At 42.3% G+C, this 23,472-nt stretch overlaps 1 protein-coding gene across 5 annotated transcripts in view; it reads left to right on the top strand.

The window, feature by feature from the left end:
* ano5a (anoctamin 5a) overlaps positions 1-23,472 on the top strand; it is a 196,659-nt gene that overhangs the window by 162,306 nt on the left and 10,881 nt on the right. For all 5 annotated transcript variants that reach the window (XM_072272736.1, XM_072272735.1, XM_072272733.1 and 2 more), the window contains 6 exons: positions 561-783; positions 4,197-4,366; positions 6,665-6,762; positions 8,168-8,298; positions 16,919-17,124; positions 20,007-20,191. In XM_072272736.1, the coding sequence (XP_072128837.1) occupies positions 561-783; positions 4,197-4,366; positions 6,665-6,762; positions 8,168-8,298; positions 16,919-17,124; positions 20,007-20,191 (1,013 nt within the window). The remainder of the gene's footprint in view (positions 1-560; positions 784-4,196; positions 4,367-6,664; positions 6,763-8,167; positions 8,299-16,918; positions 17,125-20,006; positions 20,192-23,472) is intronic.

Below are 23,472 nucleotides of genomic sequence, written 5' to 3'. Positions count from 1 at the left end.
AGCATGCCCCCAACTCACTAAGCCTAACCATACATCTCTGGAATGTAGGAGGAAACTAGAGCATTCAGAGGAAACCCACGTGGTCACAGGGAGAACGTATAAACTCCTTACAGTCTGCCACGGAAATTGAACCCTATGATTGCTGGCGCATTAATAGCGTTACACTCACTGCTATGCTGCTGCGCCACCTCAGGATGTTTGGTCTTGAACCCACCATGTTTTGTTTCACAGGTACAACATGGTAACAGGCCCAACAAGCCCACAGTGCCCAATTACACCCTTGTGACTAATTGATCTGCTAATCCGTACATCTTTGAAAGGTGGCAGAAACCGGAGCACCCGGAGGAAACCAATGTGGGTCTGAGGAGACAGCGGCAGGAGTTGAAACTGGGTTAATAGCACTACAATACTGTTCCAATGTTCTAATCCTGCTGGGCTATAACGTGCTGTTGGACAGTGCTCTGAATTTAACGTCAGTGAGTGTAGTAGGACCCTGTAGTGAGACAGATTTACATGAAGTGAATTAAATTTCATTTTTTTTTCTCCACCTTTACGTGTAGATCTTTTTAATCCTGATCTGCATTATTGCCGTCATCGTGTACCGCCTCTCCATGTATGCCTCTTTTGCCAAGATCACTGTGACCATGAAGGAAGTGAAGTACATCGGCACGTTGTTCACACCGCAGATGGCTACAAGTGTCACCGCCTCTGTACTGAACTTCATCATCATCATGATCCTGAATTACTTCTATGAGAGGGTGGCAATCTGGATCACCGACCTTGGTAAAGTGTTGTTCCCTCCCAATCTCCAGAAGACTGCTTTTCTGAACGAGATATGCAAGACTAATCTTTCCAAGTGTTAGTGCAGTGGGGTAAAGGTCTTTTTTTTTTACCCCCTTATTCACTTGAAGGCATTCATTGTCCAACCTTCCTTATAACTGAGAGACAAGCTCAACACTCCAAAGACAGCTATTGAGGCAGAAGCAGGGTAACAAGCGCATCATGCAGGAAGAACTCAACAGGTCGGGCAGCACCTACAGGGAGGAATAAACAGCTGAAGTTTCAGGGCGAGACCCCTCATGCTGCCTGACCTCCAGCATTGTGTGTGTGTTACTCTGGGTTTCCAGCAGGGGTTTGGCAGCTGGGGTCCATGGACCCCTTGGTCACTGCTAGGGGTCCATGCAATAATAAAGGTTGGGGGATCCCTGATCTACAAAATCTCTTGTGTTTATGAGACTAGAAACAGGCCCTTCAGCCCAACTCATTTGGCAACTGAGGTGCCCACCTGAGCTGGTCGTATTTGTCTGAGTTAGGCCCATATCTCTCCAAACCTTTACTATCCATGTGCCTGCCCAAATGTCTTTTCAATACCGTCATTGTACCTGCCTCAGCTACATCTTCTGACAGCCCATTCCATATACGGTACCCACTACCCTGAGTGGAAAGCATTGCCCCTCAGATCCTAGTTGCAGCTTTCCTCTCTCATCTGAAGCCTGTGCCCTCTAGTTCTTGATCCCCAACTCTAGGGGAGAAAGACCGTGTGCATTATTTACACCCAGCATGATCTTATACACTCCAGGGAGTAAAGTTTAGGCTTCCGAACCTCTCCCTTTAACAAAGTCTCTTGAGCCTTCACAGCATCCTTGGAGACATTTGCTGCACTCTTTCCAGCTTAGTGGCAACTTTCCTACAGCGGGGTGACCAAAACTGAGCACAGTACCTGGATTCAGACTGGGAAAAGACCCAGGTTCCTTCCCATATGGTTATCATGCAACCAGCTGGATTTTTACCACAGTAGTCAGGTGATGGATATTTTGTAGTGATTTACATTTTCAGAATAGCTACCATATTTGAGTTCCCACACTGTGAGTAATTTAGTCTTCTGGGTTACCAATCCAGAATAATAAACCTTCATTTTGAATTCAGTATTGTATCTTCCATAATCGCATTATCTTTCTATGAGCGAAGATGGGCTGAGGTAATTTTTGTCAATGTGGACCCAATCCTTCAATCACTAAGCTGGCAGCAGTGAGAGACTTGTTCCAAGTTAAGTTATTGTAAATATTTCCACGTCTGTATGAAAGTTAGCAGTTAAGCCTCATTTGGAATATTGTGTCTCGTTCCGGTCACCGTATCACTGGAACGGAGGCTTTAGAGAAGATTCAGCAGAGTTTCACCAGGATACTGTCTGGATTATAGAGCAGTATTTATAAGGAGAAATTGGACAAGCGTGCTTTCTCTGGAGTGATGGAAGCTGAGGGGTAACTTGATAGAAGTATATAAAATTGAGAGGCACAGATAGTCAAAGACTTTCTACCAGAGTGGAAATGTCAAGTATTAGAGGGCATAGCTTTAAAGTAAGAGGGCGAAAGATTTAAAGAAAATCTTAAAGAAAAGCAAGTATTTTTTTCCACATGGGAAGAGGTAGGAGCTTGGAATGCACCACCCAAGGGAAGTGATTGAGGCAGATACATTAGCAATGTTTAAGTGGCACATGGACAGGCAAGGGTCGAGGGTTATGGATCATGAGCTGATCAATGGGATTAGTTTTGATTGGCAAAGAGAACATGGGCCAGATGTCCTGTTCCTGTGCTGTAGTATTTTATATGTTGGGTTTCATGGGGAACTAACTTTGGTTTCTGGGTCAGTTGGGAAAGCTGAATCACAGTATGTATGATGTGTGGAAATCCTTTGCCACATGTATTGATTTCTTCAATATAACCTGAGAGAGTGCATCGAAGGCAAATGTTCAGGTGCTTTCTCAATTGTGTATATTGTTTTGTGAGTTTAGTGATTTGAATTCAGTGCCATTTTTGACAGGCGTGTACCATCTACCAGTACCAGTGTGGCCTAAAGTGGAACCCTCCAAACCTGACTGATGCAGTCCCCTCCAAGGAAGATGAGCTTTTATTTAATCCTATTAATTTTGTAACATCCAGATCCCAGAAAGGAAGGTAGTTTACTAGGCTTCGTTCACTATACTAAGCTTGCTGTGAATGAGACCCAGTTTACCTATTTCCCCAAAGAATTACAGTGAAACAATGGATGGGACATTGGGGTGGGAATGGTGTTGCAGGTAATGCTTGTTGTGCTTGTAAAATATTGCCTTGCACTACTTTTAATCTTATTGGAGCTGAAAGCTGAGAGTTAAAGTCCTACACAAATACTTTGGCATAAAGAATGTGGAATCTGCTTCTTAGGAACTGTCGGTATTTCCACAAACCATCAATGTTCAAAGTGACTTTATTATCAAAATGCATACTGTTGTGTTTTGTAATTCCAAAAGATAAAACTAACCGACAGAAAAGTGTTGAACCGGGAGAAGCCGGCCTACCTCTTGTTTTTTTTTACTTTGGCAAAGCGCACACTTAGAACGTGATGGCGTTATGACTTACGCCATTCACACACCTTAACATATAAACCATAAGGATTATTTAAGTAAACCAGGAATGCTTAATCAAACAATATATTTACAATATTACTCAGATATTACTGAAATATTAAATACACAACACATATATGTCATCGTATACTATTCCCTGAGATGTATTTTCTTGCGGGCATTTACATTAAATACTGAGTAACACAATAGACTCAATGGAAAAAATGCACACAATAAAGACAACCAAACAGTGCAAAAGACAACAAACTGTGCAAATATTAAAAGAAAAATAAATAAACAAACAATAAATATCAAGAACATGCGATGTAGAGTCCTTAAGAGTGAGTCCATAGTTGTGGAATCAGTTCTGTATTAGGGTGAATGAAGTTATCCCTTCAGTTATAAGAGCCTGATAGCTGAGGGGTGTAATAACTGTTCCTGAACCTGGTGGTGTGGGACTTGAGGCTCCTGTGTCTCCTTCCTGATGGCAGCCGCACGGCCTGGATGGTGGGGGTCCTTGACGATGGAAGCTGCTTACTTGCGACAGCGCTTCCTGTAAGTGTGCTCAATGGTGAGGAGGGCTTTACCAGTGATGGGCTGGGCTGTTTCCACTACTTTTTGTAGGTTTTTCTGTTCAACGACATGGGGTTGGTGAAAGACACGTAATTTTCCCTGTCTGTACTGATCCTGGACATAGCGTCCCTCAGAATGGCATGCTGGTTAAAACTGACACTACCACATCTGTTTGGTGATGTCACAGATCTTCTGTGTATTAACCACACTGTTCTCTTTTTTGTGTGTTTTTGTTCAACAGAGATCCCCAAAACCCACTTTGAGTACGAGAACCGACTGACCATGAAAATGTTCCTCTTTCAGTTTGTTAACTACTACTCCTCGTGTTTCTATGTTGCCTTCTTCAAGGGCAAGTTTATTGGACACCCTGGAGAATACAACTATCTGTTTGGGTCATGGAGGAACGAAGAGGTAGGATGCTCGGTTGGTCAGTATGTTGCTATTAGAAATGTACAGAAGCCTTTTACAGCAATGTTACCAAACACTGATGTAGAAAGGCATGCAACTTCAAGGCTTGGTCCAAGAAGTAGACTTAATGTTAAAAGGAGAAGGAGAAGAGATTATTTGAAAGAACAGGATTTCCAAGGCGTGGCTTCTGTTAGTGGATAGATTTCAACTGGAGGTAAGCAAGAGACCAGATTAAGACATTATAGGGCACTGAGGTAACAGAGGTAGGAAAGGGCATGAGCAGGAGGGACTTGAAATCAAGGACAGTAATTTTAAAAACCTCTTTCAGGTGCGAAAGGCCAAGGAGACATGAGTTAATACCACCCCCCTCCAACCAGTGTCAAAATCCACTGTGTGAAACAATCATATGAACCATGAATGTCCCTTGTACAAAAATACTTGTTTGGAAGCCATTTGGTTTTGAATTATGGATCTAAACATGGGAAGTTATTAAGATTCAACTATTTTATACCTGGCTACTCAGAATCTTTAGTTCCTTGAACACTTTGACTATTGTCCATGATTGAGGATTAGTTTTGCGCATGGAGTGGCATTTAAGCTGTCATGTATTAGGCCAAGTGCTCCCTCTGGTGGCATACATGTGTAATTACACAAACTCCAATTTGGACAGCAGTAGCAAGTTAAAATACACTGGTGTAACAAACTACCCTTTGTACCTCTCTCCCCTTCATTTTCCATTACAGATTAATCCTCAGTATCGATTTTCATTGATATCAATGTAAACAGAAAACAGAACAGATGTAATAGAGGGATAAACAGTCACTGTCATCAGGTTTGTTATCATTCAGAGAAAATGACCAACTGAGCTTCTGGACCCTCAATCTTTTGTGTGTGTGTGTGTGTGTGTGTCCATGTCTCTGTGTGTTTTGAGGCCTCAATAGTTACTGTGAGGTCAAATTTAACTCTCATAGTGACCCCTTTGGCTTTACTTTTCTGGTTCATTATTCAAAGTTCAAAGTAAGTTTATTATCGAAGTACATATATGTCACCACACAGTCCCCTGGGATTCATTTTATTGCAGGCATTCACGGTAAATACAAAGAAACACAATAAGTCAATGAAAAACTGCTCACAACAAAGACAGTTAAATAACTAATGTGCAAAAGACAACAAACTGTGCAAATACAAAAAGAGAAAAAAACAATAAAAATAAAGAAAGAAGCAAGCAAGCAACACCTTTCAGGAACATGAGATGAAGAATCCTTGAAAGTGAGTCCGTAGGTTGTGGGAACAGTTCAGTCATGGGGTGAGTAAAGTTGAGTGAAGTTATTCTCTCTGGTTCAGGAGATTGATGGTTGAGGGAAAACAAATGTTCCTGAACCTAGGGGTTTATAACCTAAGGCTCTTGTACCTGCTTCCTGATGGCAGCAGTGAGAAGAGATTGTGGCCTGGATGGTGGGAGTCCTTGATAATGGCTGCTGCTTTCCTGCACCTGTGCTCCTTGGAGATGTGCTTAATGGTGCGGAGGGCTTTACCGGTGATGGAGTGGGCTGTATCCACCACCTTTTGTAGGCTTTTACATTCAACGGCACTGGTGTGCCATGTCAGACCATGACACAACCAGACAATATACTCTCCACTGTGCATCTGTACAAATTTGATGACACGCTGAATCTTTACAAATTTCTAAGGAAGTAAAGGTGTTGCTGTGCTTTCTTTGTAATGGGATATCTGTGCTGGACCCAGGACAGATGCTCTGAAATGATAATGCCGAGGAATTTAAAGTTGCGGACACTCTCCAGCTCTGATTCGCTGATGAAGACTGGCTTGAGGATGGCCGGATTCCTTCTGAAGTCAATAATCAGTTTTGTGGTCTTGCTGACATTGTGTGAGAGGTTGTTGCTCACCATTCAGCCAGATTATCAATCTCCTTCCTATGTGCCGCATTGTCACCAGTGGTATCTTCAGCAAACTTAAAACGGCATTGGAGCTGTGCTTTCCTTCACAGTCATAAGTATAAAGCGAGTAGAACAGAGGGCTAAGCACACAGCCTTGTGGTGCATCTGTGATGATGGTGATTGTGGAGATGTTGTTGCCAATCTGATTCTGAAAATGAAGAAATTGAAGATCCAGTTGCACAAGGAGGACTTGAGGCCTAGTACTTGGTTTCACAGTTTTCATTGATATATAAGAACAAACGTTTGAAAAAATTGTCTTTGATTGTTCACAGGGTGTGATAACCAAGCATTCAATTTAATCTTTATTCCCTTTAACCCCTCTCTCTCTGACTTCTTCTGACAGTGTGACCCCGGTGGATGCCTGATTGAACTGACCACACAGCTTACCATCATCATGGCTGGCAAACAAATCTGGGGCAACATCCAGGAATCTTTCTGGCCGTAAGTTCATTTCTCAGTTACTGCTCCCATTCATGATGCTGTAAGTATATTAAATAACATCTGAACCTCATAACAATGCTTTAAGCTCATTTTGGCCCTACTAGTGTTGGAGATTATGAAGAGAAAACTGATACAGGTTGGAAGATTTTAACTCCCAAAATTGGAGGGAATGTCTACAATTCTGAATCTGGGCATCCACGTTGTCTGATTTTCCATCCCATCCCCCTCCTTTTCACCCCTCATCCCTGCTGATTCCTTGGCTAAGTTGTTAAATGCAGGGCTCTTTCACGTTTTAAAGAATTAATAAACAAACTTTGGCTTTTGTTCAGCTCTTTGCATTTGGAAGAGTAACCTTGAAAGTTAGTAGTTTTATTTTTTTTTTACCAGGTTCAATTACTCCTCATGAACCCAGCATCCAGAATCTCTCTGTTCACTAGAGTTTCTGAGGTTCAGTGAGGAAAGAGGTTGTATCTCAGGAGGTGGCCTGGAAAACCTATTTCACACACTAGATAAATGTGCAGGGAAAAAAAAAACCTGCTGCTCCATTTTGTCAGTCCCAAAGCATTGTGTATAAATTTGACACCCTCTTCCCCCAACCCCACCCATGGGTGCCTTATGACCTACAGACAGAATCAATAAATAAAGTCCTTGGCCAATAAAGGGTGAAATTTCTGTCTGATCTCCATTTGAGTGGTCAAGCCCAGTCCTGGAAATCACATAAACTGTTTGTTATCCTTCATCACCAAGGACAAAAGATGCTGGAATCTGGAGAAACAAACTATCTGCAGGAGGAACTCAGCTGGTCGAGCAGTGTCTGTGTGGGGCAGGGAAGAAGCTGTCCATGTTTGAGATTGAAACTCTTTTTCCAGATTACAGCAACTCCGTCTTGAAGGAAGATAGGTAGTTAGCATCCAACACAAACTGAGAGTTTACTTTAGAGCCGGGATGCCCAATGTTTCTTAGGCATTAGAGCCATGTCATTAATGGAGGGATCTGTGAACCCCAGGATGGGAAACCCTGCTCCAGGATAATTGGAATCTCCCAACATCCAGTACTTACTCACCTTCCTTTACACAGTTCAGATTTCTCTCAAACACACTGTGGATTAGAAACAAAAATTAATATTTTAAATTAGCATGCTGAATGGAGCTTTCTTTCATTATTTTAGCAAATAACAAGCAAACTTCAGAGCAAGCCCATAATCGTGTGATCATATGCTATACTCAGGGATCCGATCAGATTTCTCGATCCTTCTTTAAGATGTGCCTCTTTCGTCATCTTGCAAGGATTTTCAGAGATGAAGCACACACTGGTCATTGGGTGCCTCTGTAAAACAGGAGTGTTTTCTGCTCAGGAGGATCAGTGCATGATAAAGCTCTTCGCTTATGTTGTGCTATTTCTGCAGATGGATAAAAAACTGGTGGGTGAGTCGAAATGCCAGGCATCATCCGGAGCGACTGTACTCTCGCTGGGAGCAGGACCACGACCTACAGGACATGGGCCAGCTTGGCCTCTTCTATGAATATCTGGAAATGGGTGAGTAAAGTAATCTGTTAACATCCTTCTTATCAAGGATAAGAACAATGCTGTCTAACCTACGATTACTTCTCAAAGAACACTAATGAATTTTGTGCTGAATCAAAATTATGATAGTGCAGTTCTTTTTCTTGGCTGCAACATCCAATTCCTCAAGATTTCAACAATATTCAAAGGGGAATTAATCTGAATTTTAATGCAAGAGATACAAGGGAATTGTGAAGGAAAATCTTCCTCGCAATGGCTTTGGGTATAAGAGCTCTGAAACCTTCCCTTGTAAATTCAGTAAGGGAAGTCACAAATTAATGGCATCTCATATCCTTTCTTCCTCACAACGAAGGAGTGATAAAATTAGATCAGAAAATAAGATATAGGACCAGAATTAGGTCATTTGGCCCATCGAGTCTGCTCCACCATTTCATCAGGGCTGATCCATTTTCCCTCGCAGCCCCAATCTCCTGCTTTCTCCCTGTATCCCTTCTTGCCCCAACCAATCAAGAATTTATCAACTTCTGCCTTAAATATACATAAAAACTTCGCCTCCACAGCAGGGCTGTGGCAACAAATTCCACAGATTCATCACTCTCTGGCTAAGGAAATTCCTCCTCATCTCCATTCCAAAAGGATGCCTCCCTATTCTGAGCTTGTATCCTCTGCTCGTATACTCTCCCACCATAGGAAGCATCCCCTCCACATCCACTGTATCAAGGCCTTTCACCATTCGATAAGTTTCAATGAGGTCACCCCTCATTCTTCTGAATTCTAGTGAATACAGGTCTAGAGCCATCAAACGCCTTTCATATGACAAGCCATTCAACCTTGAAATCATTTTCATGAATCTCCTTTGACCCCTCTCCAATTTCAGTACATCCTTTCTCAGATAAGGGGCCCAAACATGCTCACAATACTCCCAAGTAAGGCCTCACCAGTGCTTTATAAAGATTCAACATTACATCCTTGCTTTTATATTCTAGACCTCTCAGAATGAATACAGTCAGCCCTCCTTATCTGCGGGTTCCGCATGCGCGGATTCAACCAACCGCGGATCGGGATAACCCGGAAGTTCTCTCTCCAGCACTCGTTGTTTGAGCTTGTGCAGACTTTTTTTCTTGTCATTACTCCTTAAACAATACAGTATAACAACTATTTACATAGCATTTACATTGTATTAGGTATTACAAGTAATCTAGAGATAATTTAAAGTATACGGGAGGATGTGCGTAGGTTACCATGGATCAGGATCGAAAAGAAAACCGGAGGTTCTCTCTCCAGCACTTGCTGTTTGAGCACGTACAGACTTTTGCTTCTTCTCATTATTCGCTAAACAATACAGTATAAAAACTATTTACATAGCATTTACATTGTATTAGGTACTATAAGTAATTTAGAGATAATTTAAAGTACAGGCAGTCTTTAAGTCGGATTTGTGCGAAGTTGGAACAGGTACATCCGGTATTATTTAGCGTCAGTTAGTCAAACGTTTGTCTTAGTATATAGTATATAATTTACCTGTCTATGCATATAAAACACTTAAGAAACGTATGTATTTCAATAACTAAACCACTGCGTTGCTTAGTAATAATTGTAGCTTTCATCGGGGCAGGACCTTTCACATGCTCCATTATTCTTACTTTATCCTTTAAAATTGTTCTGATTGTTGACCGACTGTAGCCTAACGCTTTTCCAATGACCGATGGTATTTTACCTCTTTCCGATCGCTTTATTATTTCCACTTTATGTTCAATCGTGATCATTTTCCATCAACGGAACAGAAACACTGTGGATTCAGCAACAGCCACAGGCGGTGGGTCTGGAGCTCCCCCGGGTCCTAAAGTCCACCCGCACTGAGACGGGTTAAATAAGGGACTTGAGCATCTGCGTTTTTTGGTATCCGCGGGGGGGGGGTGGAGGGGCGCGGGGTGGTCCCGGAACCATTCCCCCACGGATAAGGAGGGCCGACTGTACTAATTTTGCATTTGCCTTCCTCACCACAGACTCAACCTGCAAAGTAACCTTCACGGAATCCTGCACAAGGACTCCCAAGTCCCTTTGCACCTCGGTTTTTTGTATTTGCTCTCCATTTAGTAAATAGTCAACCCTTTCATTTCTTCTACCAAAGTGCATGACCATACACTACCCATTACAGTATTCCATCTGCCAATTCTTTGCCCATTCTCCTAATCTATCTGTCTTTCTGTAACCTCAAAACCATCTGCCCCTCCACCTATCTTCATATAGTCTGCAAACTTTGCAACAAAGCCATCAATGCCATCATCCCAATCACTGATATATAACATAAAAAGACCCCTGTGCAACACAACTAGTCATAGGCAACCAGTCAGAAAAGGCTCCCTTTATTCCCACACTTCGCTCCTGCCAATCAACCACTGCTTTATACGTGCTAGAATCTTTCCTGTAATACCATGGGCTCATAGCTTGTTAAGTAGCCTCATCTGTGGCACCTTGTCAAAGGCCTTCTAAAAGCCCAAATACACAACATGAACTCATTCTCCTGCTATCCTGCTTGTTATTTCTTCAAAGAATTCCAACAGATTTGTCAGGCAAGATTTTCCTTTGAGGAAACCATAGACTCTGGCCTATTTTATCATGAGCCTCCAAGTACCCTGAGACCTCATCCTTAACAATCAACTCCAACATCTTCCCAACTACTGAGGTCCAACTAAGTGGCTTATAGTTTCCTTTCTTCTGCCTCTCTCTCTGTTCTTGAAGAGTGGAATATTCCAGTCTTCTAGACCATTCCACAACTTAGTAATTCTGGAAAGATCATTTCTAATATCTTCACGATCTCTTCAGCCACCTCTTTCAGAACTCTGGGGTATACACCATCTGGTCCAGGTGACTTACCTACTTTCAGACCTTTCAGTTTCCAAAGAACCTTCTGTCTAGTTCTGGTTGCTTCACACACTTCATACCCACTGACACCTGGAAATTCCACCATACTGCTAGTGTCTTCCACAGTGCAGATGAATACAAAATACTTATTCAGTTCATCCGCCATTTTGTTGTCCTCCATTACTATCTCTCCAACGTTGTTTTCCAGCAGTCCAATATCCACTCTCACCTCTCTTTTACACTTCATGTATATGAAGAAACTTTCGAATCCTCTTAATATTATTGGCTAACTTACTTTTGTATTCCATCTTTACCTTCTTAGTGACATTTTTAGTTGCTATCTTGATTTTTAAAAGCTTCCCAATCCTCTAACTCCCACTAATCTTTGCTATATTTTATGCCCCTTCTTTGGCTTTTATGTTGGCTTTGGCATCTCTTGTTCACTATGGTTGTGTCAGTGTTCCTTTAGAATGCTTCTTCCTCTTTGGGATTATATATCCTGTGCCTTCCGAATTACTTCCAGAAATTCCAGCCATTGCTGCTTTGCCATCATCCCTGCCAGTGTTCTTTTCCGATCAATTCTAGCAAACTCTTCTCTCATGTCTCTGTAATTCCTTTTCCTCTGCTGATTGATACACTGATTTAACTTCTCCGTCTCAAATTTCAGGGTGAATTCAATCATATTGTGATCTCTTACCCCAAAGAGTTCTCTTACCTTAAGCTCTCTAATCAATTTTGGTTTATTGCATAACACCCAATCCAAAATAACTGACCTTCTCATGGGCTCAGCCATGAACTGTTCTAAAAAGCTAACTCATAAGCAGTCTAGAAATTCCCCCTCCTGTTTTTCTTATAGACATCCGTTAGTCTTGTGAGACCATGAATTTGTGCCTTGGAAGGTTTCCAGGGCGCAGGCCTGGGCAAGGTTGTATGGAAGACCAGCAGTTGTCCATGCTGCAGGTCCTCCCTCTCCACACCACTGATGTTGTCCAAGGGAAGGGCATTAGGGCCGATATAGCTTGGCACCGGTGTCGTCGCAGAGCAATGTGTGGTTAAGTGCCTTGCTCAAGGACACAACACGCTGACTCAGCTGAGACTCAAACTAGCGACCTTCAGATCACTAGACCAACGCCTTAACCACTTGGCCACGCGCCTCCTGTAATCCAGCATAAACCTGATTTTCCCAGTCCCCCTTTTTGCATGCATTTCAATCTCCCATTTTAATTTGTAGGGAACATCCTTACTATTGTTTGGTTGTCTGTACACATCTCTCGTCAGGGCCTTTTTACCCTTGCAGTTCTTTAGCTCTATCCACAATGATCCAACACCTTCTGACTCTATATCACCTCTTTCTAATGATTGATTTTAATTTTTTACCCTCTGCCTTCCTGTGTATCTTTTTGATACAATGTGTGTCCTTAGACAATAAGCTCCCAGTTATAATCTTTCAAACATGTTTCCGTGATGCCTACAACATCATACCTGCCAATCTGCAAATGTGCTGCAAGTTCATGTACCTTATTCCGTATACTATGCCCATTCAGATACAACACTTTCAGATCTGTATTCACCCTTTTCGATTTTGTCACACCACGCTGAACCTTTTGATTCCTAACTTTGTCTGAGGTCTTACGAACATTTGCCTCCACAACCTCTCCCCTAACTGTTCAGGCACTCTGGTTCCCATCCCCCTGCGACTCTAGTTTAAACCCCATCATGCAGCATTAACAAACCTTCCCGCTAGGATATTAGTCCCCCTCCAGTTCAGGTGCCTTCTCTACAGGTCCCACCTTCCCTGAAAGAGAGACCAATGATCCAAAAATCTTCCACCCTTCCTCCTACACCAACTCCTTAGCCACATATTAAACTGTATAATCTTACTAGTTCTAGCCTCCTGAGATCACAACCCTGAAGGTCGTGCCCTTTAACTTAGCACCCAACTCCCTGAGTTCCCTATGCAGAACCTTGTCACTTGTGCTACCTATGTCATTGGTACCTACATGGGCCACGACTTCTGGCTGTCCATCTTTCCACTCAAATATCCCAGACCCTGACAACCAGGAGGCAACACAACATCTGGTTATCTCATTCTCACCCACAGAACCTCCTGTCCGTTCTCCTATCGAATTCCCTATCATCTCAGAGTGTCTTGTCTTTCCCCTTCTCGTCTGAGTCACAGAGGCAGACTCAGTGCCAGGGACCTAACCACTGTGACTTTCCTCTGTTAAGTCATTCCCCCCCCCCACAAAAACAGTATCCAAAGTGATATACCTTTGCAGGAATAGAAAAACATTTGAGCATTCACACCCGTAATGAAAAAAAGGATGTTAGATTGATTTGCAGAAGAAATGATCCCTAGAAGGTGATGAAAATAGAATCAATCCAGGCTTTCAAGGGAGAATTAATGTATTCTTGCAATCAATAGGGATAAAGTGGGGGAATAGAACTGATGAGGTTGCTGTATGAGGAACTGGCTGTGGTCTTGGAAACCCAGCTCAAGTCAGCAGATGGCAACTGTCCAGTGTTGCTGTATGATAGATGGATTGCCCCCTTCTTTCTGATAGAGTGTTTGTCATCTATTTGGTCCACCCGCCGATGAGCGGTTGATTGAGAAATTTATTGCACAATCGTGGTTCTCATCTTGCAGCTTCTCATAAAGTTAAAGCACCTACTCCATCAACCCTATTTTAAAACTTAAATCATTTAGTTTTTAAATGAGTGCATCTACGTTTGTAAAACATTACAATTTACTCTGTTAAAATTGACATTGTTCCCTGGTTTATGTTGTGTGCATAGAGCAAGAAAAAATTGTAAACTCTTTCAAACATATCTGGAATATTTAGTATAAGAGCTTTGAAATCTTGCCCTTTAAGTTCAGTAAGGGAAATCAGAAATTGTTGAGACCTCATATCCTTTCTTCCTCACAATGAAGGGGTGATAAAATTGCAGGAAATGAAGTGGTAAGAATAGAAAAACATTTGAGCAGTGACACACACAATGAAAAAGGGATGTTGGTTTGGTTTACAGAGGAATTTAGCTTTTATTTGTAGTCATTACTAAATTATTACTCACTGGTCCATGCTGCTCACAACTTTATCTAGCATTGGGTAGACCATGTTCTCCTAAGGTATCCAACAATAGTCCAAATTCCCTCACAATGCTCCAAAAGTGGTATCATTCTGTGAACCATGACGTGAAAGTCAGAGTGACTCAATGAGGATGACTCAGCACAAAAACTGCCCAATTATGTGTGAAGGAAAAGTCCAACCCAGTGTTCCCGTCATGAGAGGTGAAACAGGAAGGCCAGCCAACAGGGCTCTGGTGAAGTTGTATAGGCCATTCCCCAGGACAGTAGATATAATGGAGTATAGGAACATTGATGAATTCCAATCATATTATCGATTAAGATAGAGGAATGGGAAGCTTTTAAAACCCTACAGTGAGCAACTAAAAGGATCATTAGAAAGGAAAAGATGAAAAATGAAAGCAAGCTAGCAAACAACATCAGTGTGGAGAGTAAAAGCTTTTTCGAATCAGTAAAAAAATAAAAGAGAAATGAGAGTTGATATAGGACTACTAGAAAATGAGGCCAGAGAAATAATAACTGGGGTTAAGGAGATGGCAGATGAACTAAATGAGTATTTTGCATCGTTCTTCACTGTGGAAGACACTAACAGTGTGCCAGTTGCTGTAGTGTGTGAAGGAAGAGAAGTGAGTTCAGTTACTATTACAAGGGAGAAGGTGTTCAAAAAGCTGAAAGACCTAAGGGTACGTAAGTCACCTGGACCAGATGAACTGCACCCTAGGGTTCTGAAGGAGATAACATGAGAGATTCTGGAGGCACTAACAATGATCTTTCAAAAACCATTGGACTCTGGCATGGTGCCAGAGGACTGGAAAATTGCAAATGTCACTCCACTCTTTAAGAAAGGAGGAAGGCAGAAGAAGGGAAACTATAGACCAGTTAGCCTGACCTCAGTGGTTGAGAAGATGTTGGAGTCAATTGTTAAGGATGAGGTTATGGAGTACTTGGTGACACGGGACAAGATGGGACAAAGCCAGCATGGTTTCCTTAAGGGAAAATCCTGCCTGACGAACATGTTGGAATTCTTTGAGGAGATTGCAAGTAGGATAGATAAAGGGGATGCAGTGGGTGATGTATATTTAGACTTTCAGAAGGCCTTTGACAATATGCCACACGTGAGGCTTCTTACCAAGTTAAGAGCCCAAGATATTACAGGAAATTTACTAACATGGTTAGAGCATTGGCTGATTGGCAGGAGGCGGCGAGTAGGAATGAAATGATCCTTTTCTAGTTGGCTGCCAGTGACTAGTGGTTTTCCGCGGGGGTTGGTGTTGGGACCGCTTCTTTTTATGCTGTATATGAATTATTTAGATCATGGAATAGGTGGCTTTGTTGGCAGGCTTGCAAATGATACAAATACTGGTGGAGGGGCAGGTAGTGTTGAGGAAACAGGTAGGCTGCAGAAGGACTTGGGTAGATTAGGAGACTGGGCAGGAAAGTGGCAGATGAAATATTATGTTGGAAAATGCATGGTTATGCACTTTGATAGTAGAAATAAATGTTCAGACCATTTTCTAAATAGAGAGAAAATCCAAAAATCTGAGATGCAAAGGGACTTGGGAGTCCTTATGCAGAACAACCTAAAAATGAACTTGCAGACTGAGTTGGTGGTGAGGAAGGCAAATGCCATGTTAGCATTCATTTCAAGAGGTCTAGAATACAAGAGCAGGTATGTGATTCTGAGGCTTTATAAGGCACTAGTGAGGCCTCACCTTGAGTATTGTGAACAGTTTTGGGCTCCTCATCTAAGAAAAGATGTGCTGGCATTGGAGAGGGTCCAGAGTTGGTTCAGAAGGATGATTCTGGGAATGAAAGCGTTATCATATGAGGAATGTTTGATGGCTCTGGGTCTGTACTCGCTGGAATTCAGAAGGATGAGGGGGGATCTCATTGAAACCTTTCAAATGTTGAAAGGCCTAGACAGAGTAGATATGGAAAGGATGTTTCCCAGTGTGGGAGAGTCTAGGACAAGAGGGCACAGCCTCAGGATAGAGAGGTGTCCATTTTAAACAGAGATGCGGAGAAATTTCTTTAGCCAGAGGGTGGTGAATTTGTGGAATTTGTTACCACAGGCAGTTGTGGAGCCCAAGGTCATTTGGTACATTTAAGGCAAAGATTGATAGGTTCTTGATTGGACACAGCATCAAGGGTTATGGGGAGAAGGCCTGGGAATGGGGTTGAGGAGGGGAAAAAGGATCAGCCATGACTGAATGGTGGAGCAGACCCAATGGGCCAAATGGCCTAAATCTGCTCCTATGTCTTATGGTCTTATGGACTTGGAACGATGGAGACAGGAGGTCATCAATGGTCTATGCTCCACTGGGCGCTAAGGACCCAAAAAGCGAAGGAAAGAAATTGATTTCTAAATTGCAATTTCTGAGTAAATATCCACAAATCTAAATCTGTGATATGTTTTATTTGATTTGGGAAGCCATTTTGTTGCATTTTTAAAATTAAAAAATCAGCTTTCAAAAGCTTTAATGATATTCCTTAGATGTTGTGGACTTTCTATATTCTTTTCATCAATCAAAGAAATGTTTCTTTGGCCCTGTCCTCAGGTTGAAAAATTGTGAGCTATTAACTTTGAGTGGTAAGAGACTGTTAATATCTGATACTTAGATGGACATTGAAAACAGAAACAATCACATTTGGTTACTGATGTCATCTGCTGTTTGTTTGCAGTTATCCAGTTTGGTTTTGTTACTCTTTTCGTGGCCTCGTTTCCTCTGGCGCCCGTTCTTGCTCTGCTGAACAACATCATCGAGATCCGTGTGGATGCTTGGAAGTTTATCACGCAGTTCCGAAGGCCAATGGCAGCAAAGGCCCACAGCATAGGAATCTGGCAGCAGATACTGAATGGCGTTGCCGTTTTATCTGTCGTTACAAATGTAAGTGTTCTGCTTCCCACCGGGACTGCGGTGCCAAGGTGCTGAGTGCATTGTACATCCGGCACAATAGCCTCAAAGTGCCACTCATAACCCAGACCCCATGGCACAGCTGGTGAAGTTGCTGCGTCACAGTTGTAGAGATCTAACCACTGTGGAATTGCATATTCTCCCTGTGGCTGTGGGAGCTTCCTTTGAGCACCCCTGTTTGCATTCACATTACCGTAGGCCTGTGCGGTGGTAGTTTAATAGCCCATTGTAAATCACCCCGAGTGTATAGGTGAGGGCAGTGGTTTTTTACAAGGATAAGCTAAAGATTAATACACCTCCAAGTGGAGCACAATCTTGTTGTAGGTTTTGGAGGGTTGCATGCCTCCATGACCTGGAGAGCTATGCTCTTTGGAGTTAGGGCCTTGTGCTTTGGCTCTTGGTTGGGTCACCCAAGGCAAAGAGGTAAAAGAGTAGAGACAAGATGGAGAGTGGTCCTTCAGTCCTCCGGGATCAAGGGTTCATCTCAGGGCTATAACCCTGATTGTTATGGAAACAGCAATGAAGAATCCTATATCAGTATGTGACAGTATGGAAACACTTGGCTTGACTTGTACTCTGCTGATCATAAGAACTTCTCCTTTTTTGTTCATGAACTCAGATGTTGATGACAAGGCCAGCATTTCTCTCTCCATCCCTCTCTATCTATTACCTCAGTCACTCTGTAGTTAAAAATCACCATGAAACAAATGCTATAACATCCATTTTGGTCCATCAATTTCTCATAGGAAGCAAACGTGCCATCGTTACCTCATTTGTGACCACAAGCCTACCAGAGTGGTTGGCTCTCAGCTCTAATCTGAACTGGCTTGCAAAACCATTCAGCCTGGTTTCAAGGATCAAGGATCAACTTTATTGGCCGTATACATTTACATAGATTAGGAATTTGCTATGGTGTGTTATGAAACAAAAAAACAACGTTCAACAATTCTAAAGAATAAAGAATATAAAAATAATTTAGAATTTAAAGTACAGATATGGAATAAAATGTGTATAAATACATAAATACCAGTATGTATTTACAATGTAAATAGCATTATAAAAAGTGCTTATAGTGACTGAGGCCAACATAATGTTTGTCTTCCTTAATCACCTGTTGCACTTGTTTGGTGGCCTTGAGTGACTTGTGCACAACCACACGCAGGTCCCTTTCAATATTAGAGTCCCCATTTATTTATCATCCAGTAGGTATTTTTCTATTACATCTATTAACAGAACGATCATGCATCTCTCCAGATAAGATTCCATCCACCATGCTCTTACCCTCTCTCTCAGCATCACTATGTCCCTCCCTGAAGGCTCTTTGCATCCTTCTCCGAGCTCATAATCATGCCCTTGTTTAGCAACTTTGAAATTTTGACATTTGGTCCATTTAGTGAAATTATTGTTATAGGGTATGAATAGCTGTACCCGTAAGTCATGACCCATGGTCTTAGAATGATTGGTTTGGTTCCACCCTCGGCTTTCTGTCTGACAACCAACTCTCTATCCACATCAGTAGTTACCCCCGACACCATGTACTGCAACCTTGTTGACCAACCCCTCACATGGACCCTTCACAGTGTCCTTCTGAAAATCCAAATACACCACCTGTACTTGTTTCCTTTTTAACTATGCTACTACTCTATTCCAAGAAAGCATGGTCGTTGTGAATGTGATTGAAGTCACTGAGAGACACTGAAGTTGGTGGATATAGAAATCTTTATTCATCAGAACAAGCAGGATTCACTCTTAGAGGAGGTCTCCTGACCCAATATTATATTACATTTTCATATACTAAAGGTCAAAGGTTAAACAATATAGTTTCAATGTATCCACAATGCTTCCTTTGAATTATATATAATTTTCAAACACCTCCATCTCCACATCTACACTGCAGGCACCCAAAATGACCGTTAACCTCCACTGACTCTGGACTGCATTTATGCAGGTTTGCAATTGATCCCAGGCTGCAGCTCCAAGAACACCATTGTTCCCAGCTGCATTTTAAACTCAATCCACAATCCACAAACAGGTCTGAAGACTGGTTACTATTGAAATTAATATTTGCTATAGACCACAACTCCAGAATAAAGCCTACAACGGGTTAGTAGATCACATTGGTGTGACTAGGCAGTGTGGACATGTTGGGCCTAAGTGCCTGTGTGCTGTATCTCTAAATAAATTAAATACTATGCACATCCTCAAGGAACTCCAACTGATTAGTCCAATGTGATTTACCTTCCATAAATCTATGTTGGCTGCTCAGTTCATAGATTCTTCTCAAGATGTTCACTTCTTGCATCTTTCGTTGGAGACTGGTTACATCTGCTATTGAAATGAGTGGTTCCCAGTTTCCTCTCTCCCTTCATCCTGCAGGGTCAGGCTTGATACCTTCCAATGCACAGAAGAAATTCAGAATCTAGAATCTTAGAAGATCAGAGAATCCACCATCGCTTGGGCCACCTCTTTCAAAACTTTAGACACAGATGCTTGAGATTTATTAACTTTTAAACACCCCAGATCATCTAGTGTATTTTTGTTTTACTCTCACCTGGTTCCTTAAGTTCATCGCTCCGACTAGACCCTTGACTTCGCAAAGTGTTGTGTGGAATCATTTTGATCAAGTGCCCAGAATACAGAAAATTACCAGAAGGGTTTCTGCCTGAACCATTGGTTATTCCTTTCCATAGATGCTGCCAGACCTGCTGGGTTCCTGCAGCATTTTGTGTGTGCTACTGTTGAAAATTAGTTTTAATGTCCATGATTACCCCCCCCAACCTTTATAAATATGCTGCTATATATTTTATGCACAAAAGGACAACTACTTCACTGTGTGATGCCTTTCAAATCCCTAGGCTTTCATTGTGGCTTTTACTTCTGATATGATCCCACGTTTGGTGTACAAGTATGCATATTCTTCAAATGATGACCTACCAATGAAAGGATATATCAATAACAGTCTTTCAATTGCTGACACTTCTGTCTTAAAAGTCGCACCATTAACATCATCATACGATGGCATTAAAATCACATCATGCAGGTAGGAATTGAAAAAAAAATTCTTTTGTCTGATAAACATATCTTCAAAGTTATTTAAAATTGTTATTTTTAACAAAATGTCAGATATTGCGATTCTTTTTTATGTTGACAGTTGAGTGTGCATCTGGAATTAAGGCTCTGAAACCTGGAGGTTCTTGATTAACTGAGGCATGTTCCAGGACTCTGATCTACCTTCCATAAATCCATGTGGACTGTTACTATCTTGTGCATGAGTAGATGCAGAGACCGAAGGTTTGGTAGTATAGGTAGTCCACCAGGAAACGCCACACACCAATATGTTGAAAGATTTTGTATCTGGATTATAGACATGTGACAGGCAAAGTGCATTGGTTACGCAAGATTAATGCAACTGCTGTGGCATTCCTGGTATAGACGGGAAATTTCATGCTAAATGAGTTCTTGGATCCATTATTCCACTTTGTACTCAACTTGGGAAAGTTAAGTTGCATGATTTTCATTGGCAAGATTTTGAAAAGTTAGCTTTTCAGAGCACACACCAATCTCCAACACCCAACAGGGCACCGACTAGTTGCAGCTTTCTTTGTCCTGGAATCAGAGCACCGATGCATTTCTACTACCCTGTATATTTTTAAAGATATCTACTCATCTGTGCAGTCCCCTGACTCCCTAGTACTCCCACTGCACAGCAAATCACTGAGGCACTGTGCAGAGGCTGCCTGTGAGGGCTAGTTATAGGCAGGCTGGTGTAAATGATACGTCCATTCATTGCTGAGATATGAGGTTTCAAGGACAGACTCTGGCCAGCACAGTGAGTGTGGGAGTGACAGGACTTCCTGGGTAGACTTCCTGGATCCTGATGTTGCCCTCATCACCACCAGTTCAAAGTCAAAGTAAATTTATCATCGACATACATAGATGTCACCATATGCAGTGGATTCCTTTCAATTGGGATACTTTGGGACCAGTACACTTTGGCCCAATTAAATGGCTGCCCCCTATTAGGCAAAGTTTCATGAAAATGGTTAAAAGGTATAAAAAAAAAGACAAACTACCATATAACTGAGTAACAATTTATGGATTTAAATGAAAGACAGAATAAATTAAAACACTACCAATACCTCTACAGTACGATAAAACTGTGTAGTAGTTACTAGTAGTCATCATTTGGAGGAATTCATCTGCTGTGTTCTTTTGATTGACTGTAAGTGAGCAAAATCTGTGCAGACACCTAGGGCAGATAATAGACTGCATTCATACAATGCTTTAGATGATTGCATCCTCCAAATCTTTATTTTAATTATAACATTCAAGATGATTGTTCATCCCTTCAAGTTCCTTGTAGTTCCTAAATTGTTGAAGTAGTGAAATCCTTTCATTTTCACTCGAGACCATTTCCAGCATCTCCAAGCCTGAATGCTTGAAACCGCAGTGAGCAGAACTGTTCTGAATTGTCTTGCTGTTTATTTTACGCCAACCAACAATGATGACATCCGTCTGTCTCGAAGGACAATGGGTTTTTTTTGGCACTGGAGTGATCTCTCCAGTGCGCAAGACTGGGCGGAAGGTATGGAAATCCTGAGGTCCCCTGTCATCAAGATCCCCCTCTCGGCCTCACTGGTGTAGTCCAGAGGAAAGCGAAGCAATATGTTTGGCACCAACTTGGTTGCAGGAGCTGCTGGAAGGATGTTCAGTCAAGTCCAGTCACGTCCATCCACTTAGGATTTTCTGTCTGGGTTTACTCCCGTAGCCTTTGTCTCTCCTGAGGCTTCCCACAAGGCAGTGGGACTATTTACCCGTAGCTGGGGATCTGGTTCATGAACACTAAGGTGAGTCCACACATCGTTGGGCCTGCGTGCTACGTGTGCTGGGGCCAGACCTCCTCCCCATCCTCCGTAGTTCAGCCTCAGTCCAAGAAGAGTTCAATTTCCATGTGTTGCCAGCAAGGAGGCACCTCATGAGACTTGCTCTTCAAGAGGGGAAGTTCTGCCAACTGCCAGTGACAAAAATCACTGCTTTTAGAACATAAGCATGCTACTGATGCTAATTAAAAACTGATCACTCTGAGCACCATGGAGTGTTTAACAGCCATACAAGTGCATGCAACTGGCAATAGTTTGTAGCTGTTCAGCAAGTTTCCTGTCCCAAATAAGTAATATAGTGTCCCAAGTAAATGAAGGGAATCTCAACTATTTTATTGATTTAGTTGTTGTTCTTTAAGAGTTGGCCCAAATAAGTGACTGCCCCGATTAAACAATGGCCAGTTAGTGGGAATCCACTTTCTTCCAGGCATTTACAGGAAAGTAAAGAAATACAATAGAATTTATGAAAAATAATAAAGGCTGACAATCAATGTGCTAAAGCAGACAAATCATGCAAACAGCAGTTGAATGTGATGAAGCTGCTGTCTTAAGTTTGGATGCCCAGCTCTCCCCAATCTTGAAGTTTATCCATGGTAACAAGCTGAATGGTGAATGACTGTTGTGGAGCTTTTTATCAGAGAGAAATCTCCAGACCGGGAAGAACTGTGCAGGCACATAAAGGGGGAGGGAGATGACAATGCAGATGCAGGTGCAGAGGGACTTCGTAAGATTTGACAACGCAGGAAACAGCCACTCCTCAGCAGCAGCTGACACTCACCAAGCTGGCTAGATGCCCGTTCCCACTCCTTATTCCCATTCCAACACGTCCATTGTCTCCTCTACTGCCACAATGAGGCCACACCCAGGTTGGAGGATCAACACCTCATATGCCATCTTGGTAGCCTCCAACCTGATGGGATGAACATCGATTTCTCTAACTTCTAGTAATTTCCCCTTAACCCTTCTCTCATTTTCCATTCCCAATTCTGGCTCTCCTCTCAGCACTTCTGTCCTCAATGCCTGCCTGTCACTTCCCTCTGGTGCTCCTCCTCCTTCCTTTCTCTCATGGTCCACTCTCCCCTATCCATCCATCACCTCAGAGCTTCTCACTTTATCTCCCCCTCCCCCTCACCAGGCTTCACTTATCTCCTGGCAGCCTGTAGTTCTTTCCCATCCCCCATCCCCCACCCCCCCACCCCACCACCATTTCTGGCTCATTTCCCCTTCTCTTACAGTCCTGATAAAGTGTCTCAACTCGAAACATTGACTGTTTACTCCTCTCCATTGATGCTGCCTGACCTGCTGAGTGCCTCCAGCCTCTTGTGTGTTTTTTTAAGAAGGTGCAGGCTAAGCTTCGTTTCTCATCCTAGAATGGTGCGTTGCTCACCCTACAATATCCAAAAGCAGCACACCCACTGGCAGCCATTGAGCATTTGCCTCG

This window comes from Mobula birostris, chromosome 11 (genome assembly GCF_030028105.1).
Source record: "Mobula birostris isolate sMobBir1 chromosome 11, sMobBir1.hap1, whole genome shotgun sequence".
In the NCBI taxonomy this organism is placed as follows: domain Eukaryota; kingdom Metazoa; phylum Chordata; class Chondrichthyes; order Myliobatiformes; family Myliobatidae; genus Mobula; species Mobula birostris.
This window is presented reverse-complemented; position numbering and strand designations above follow the sequence as displayed.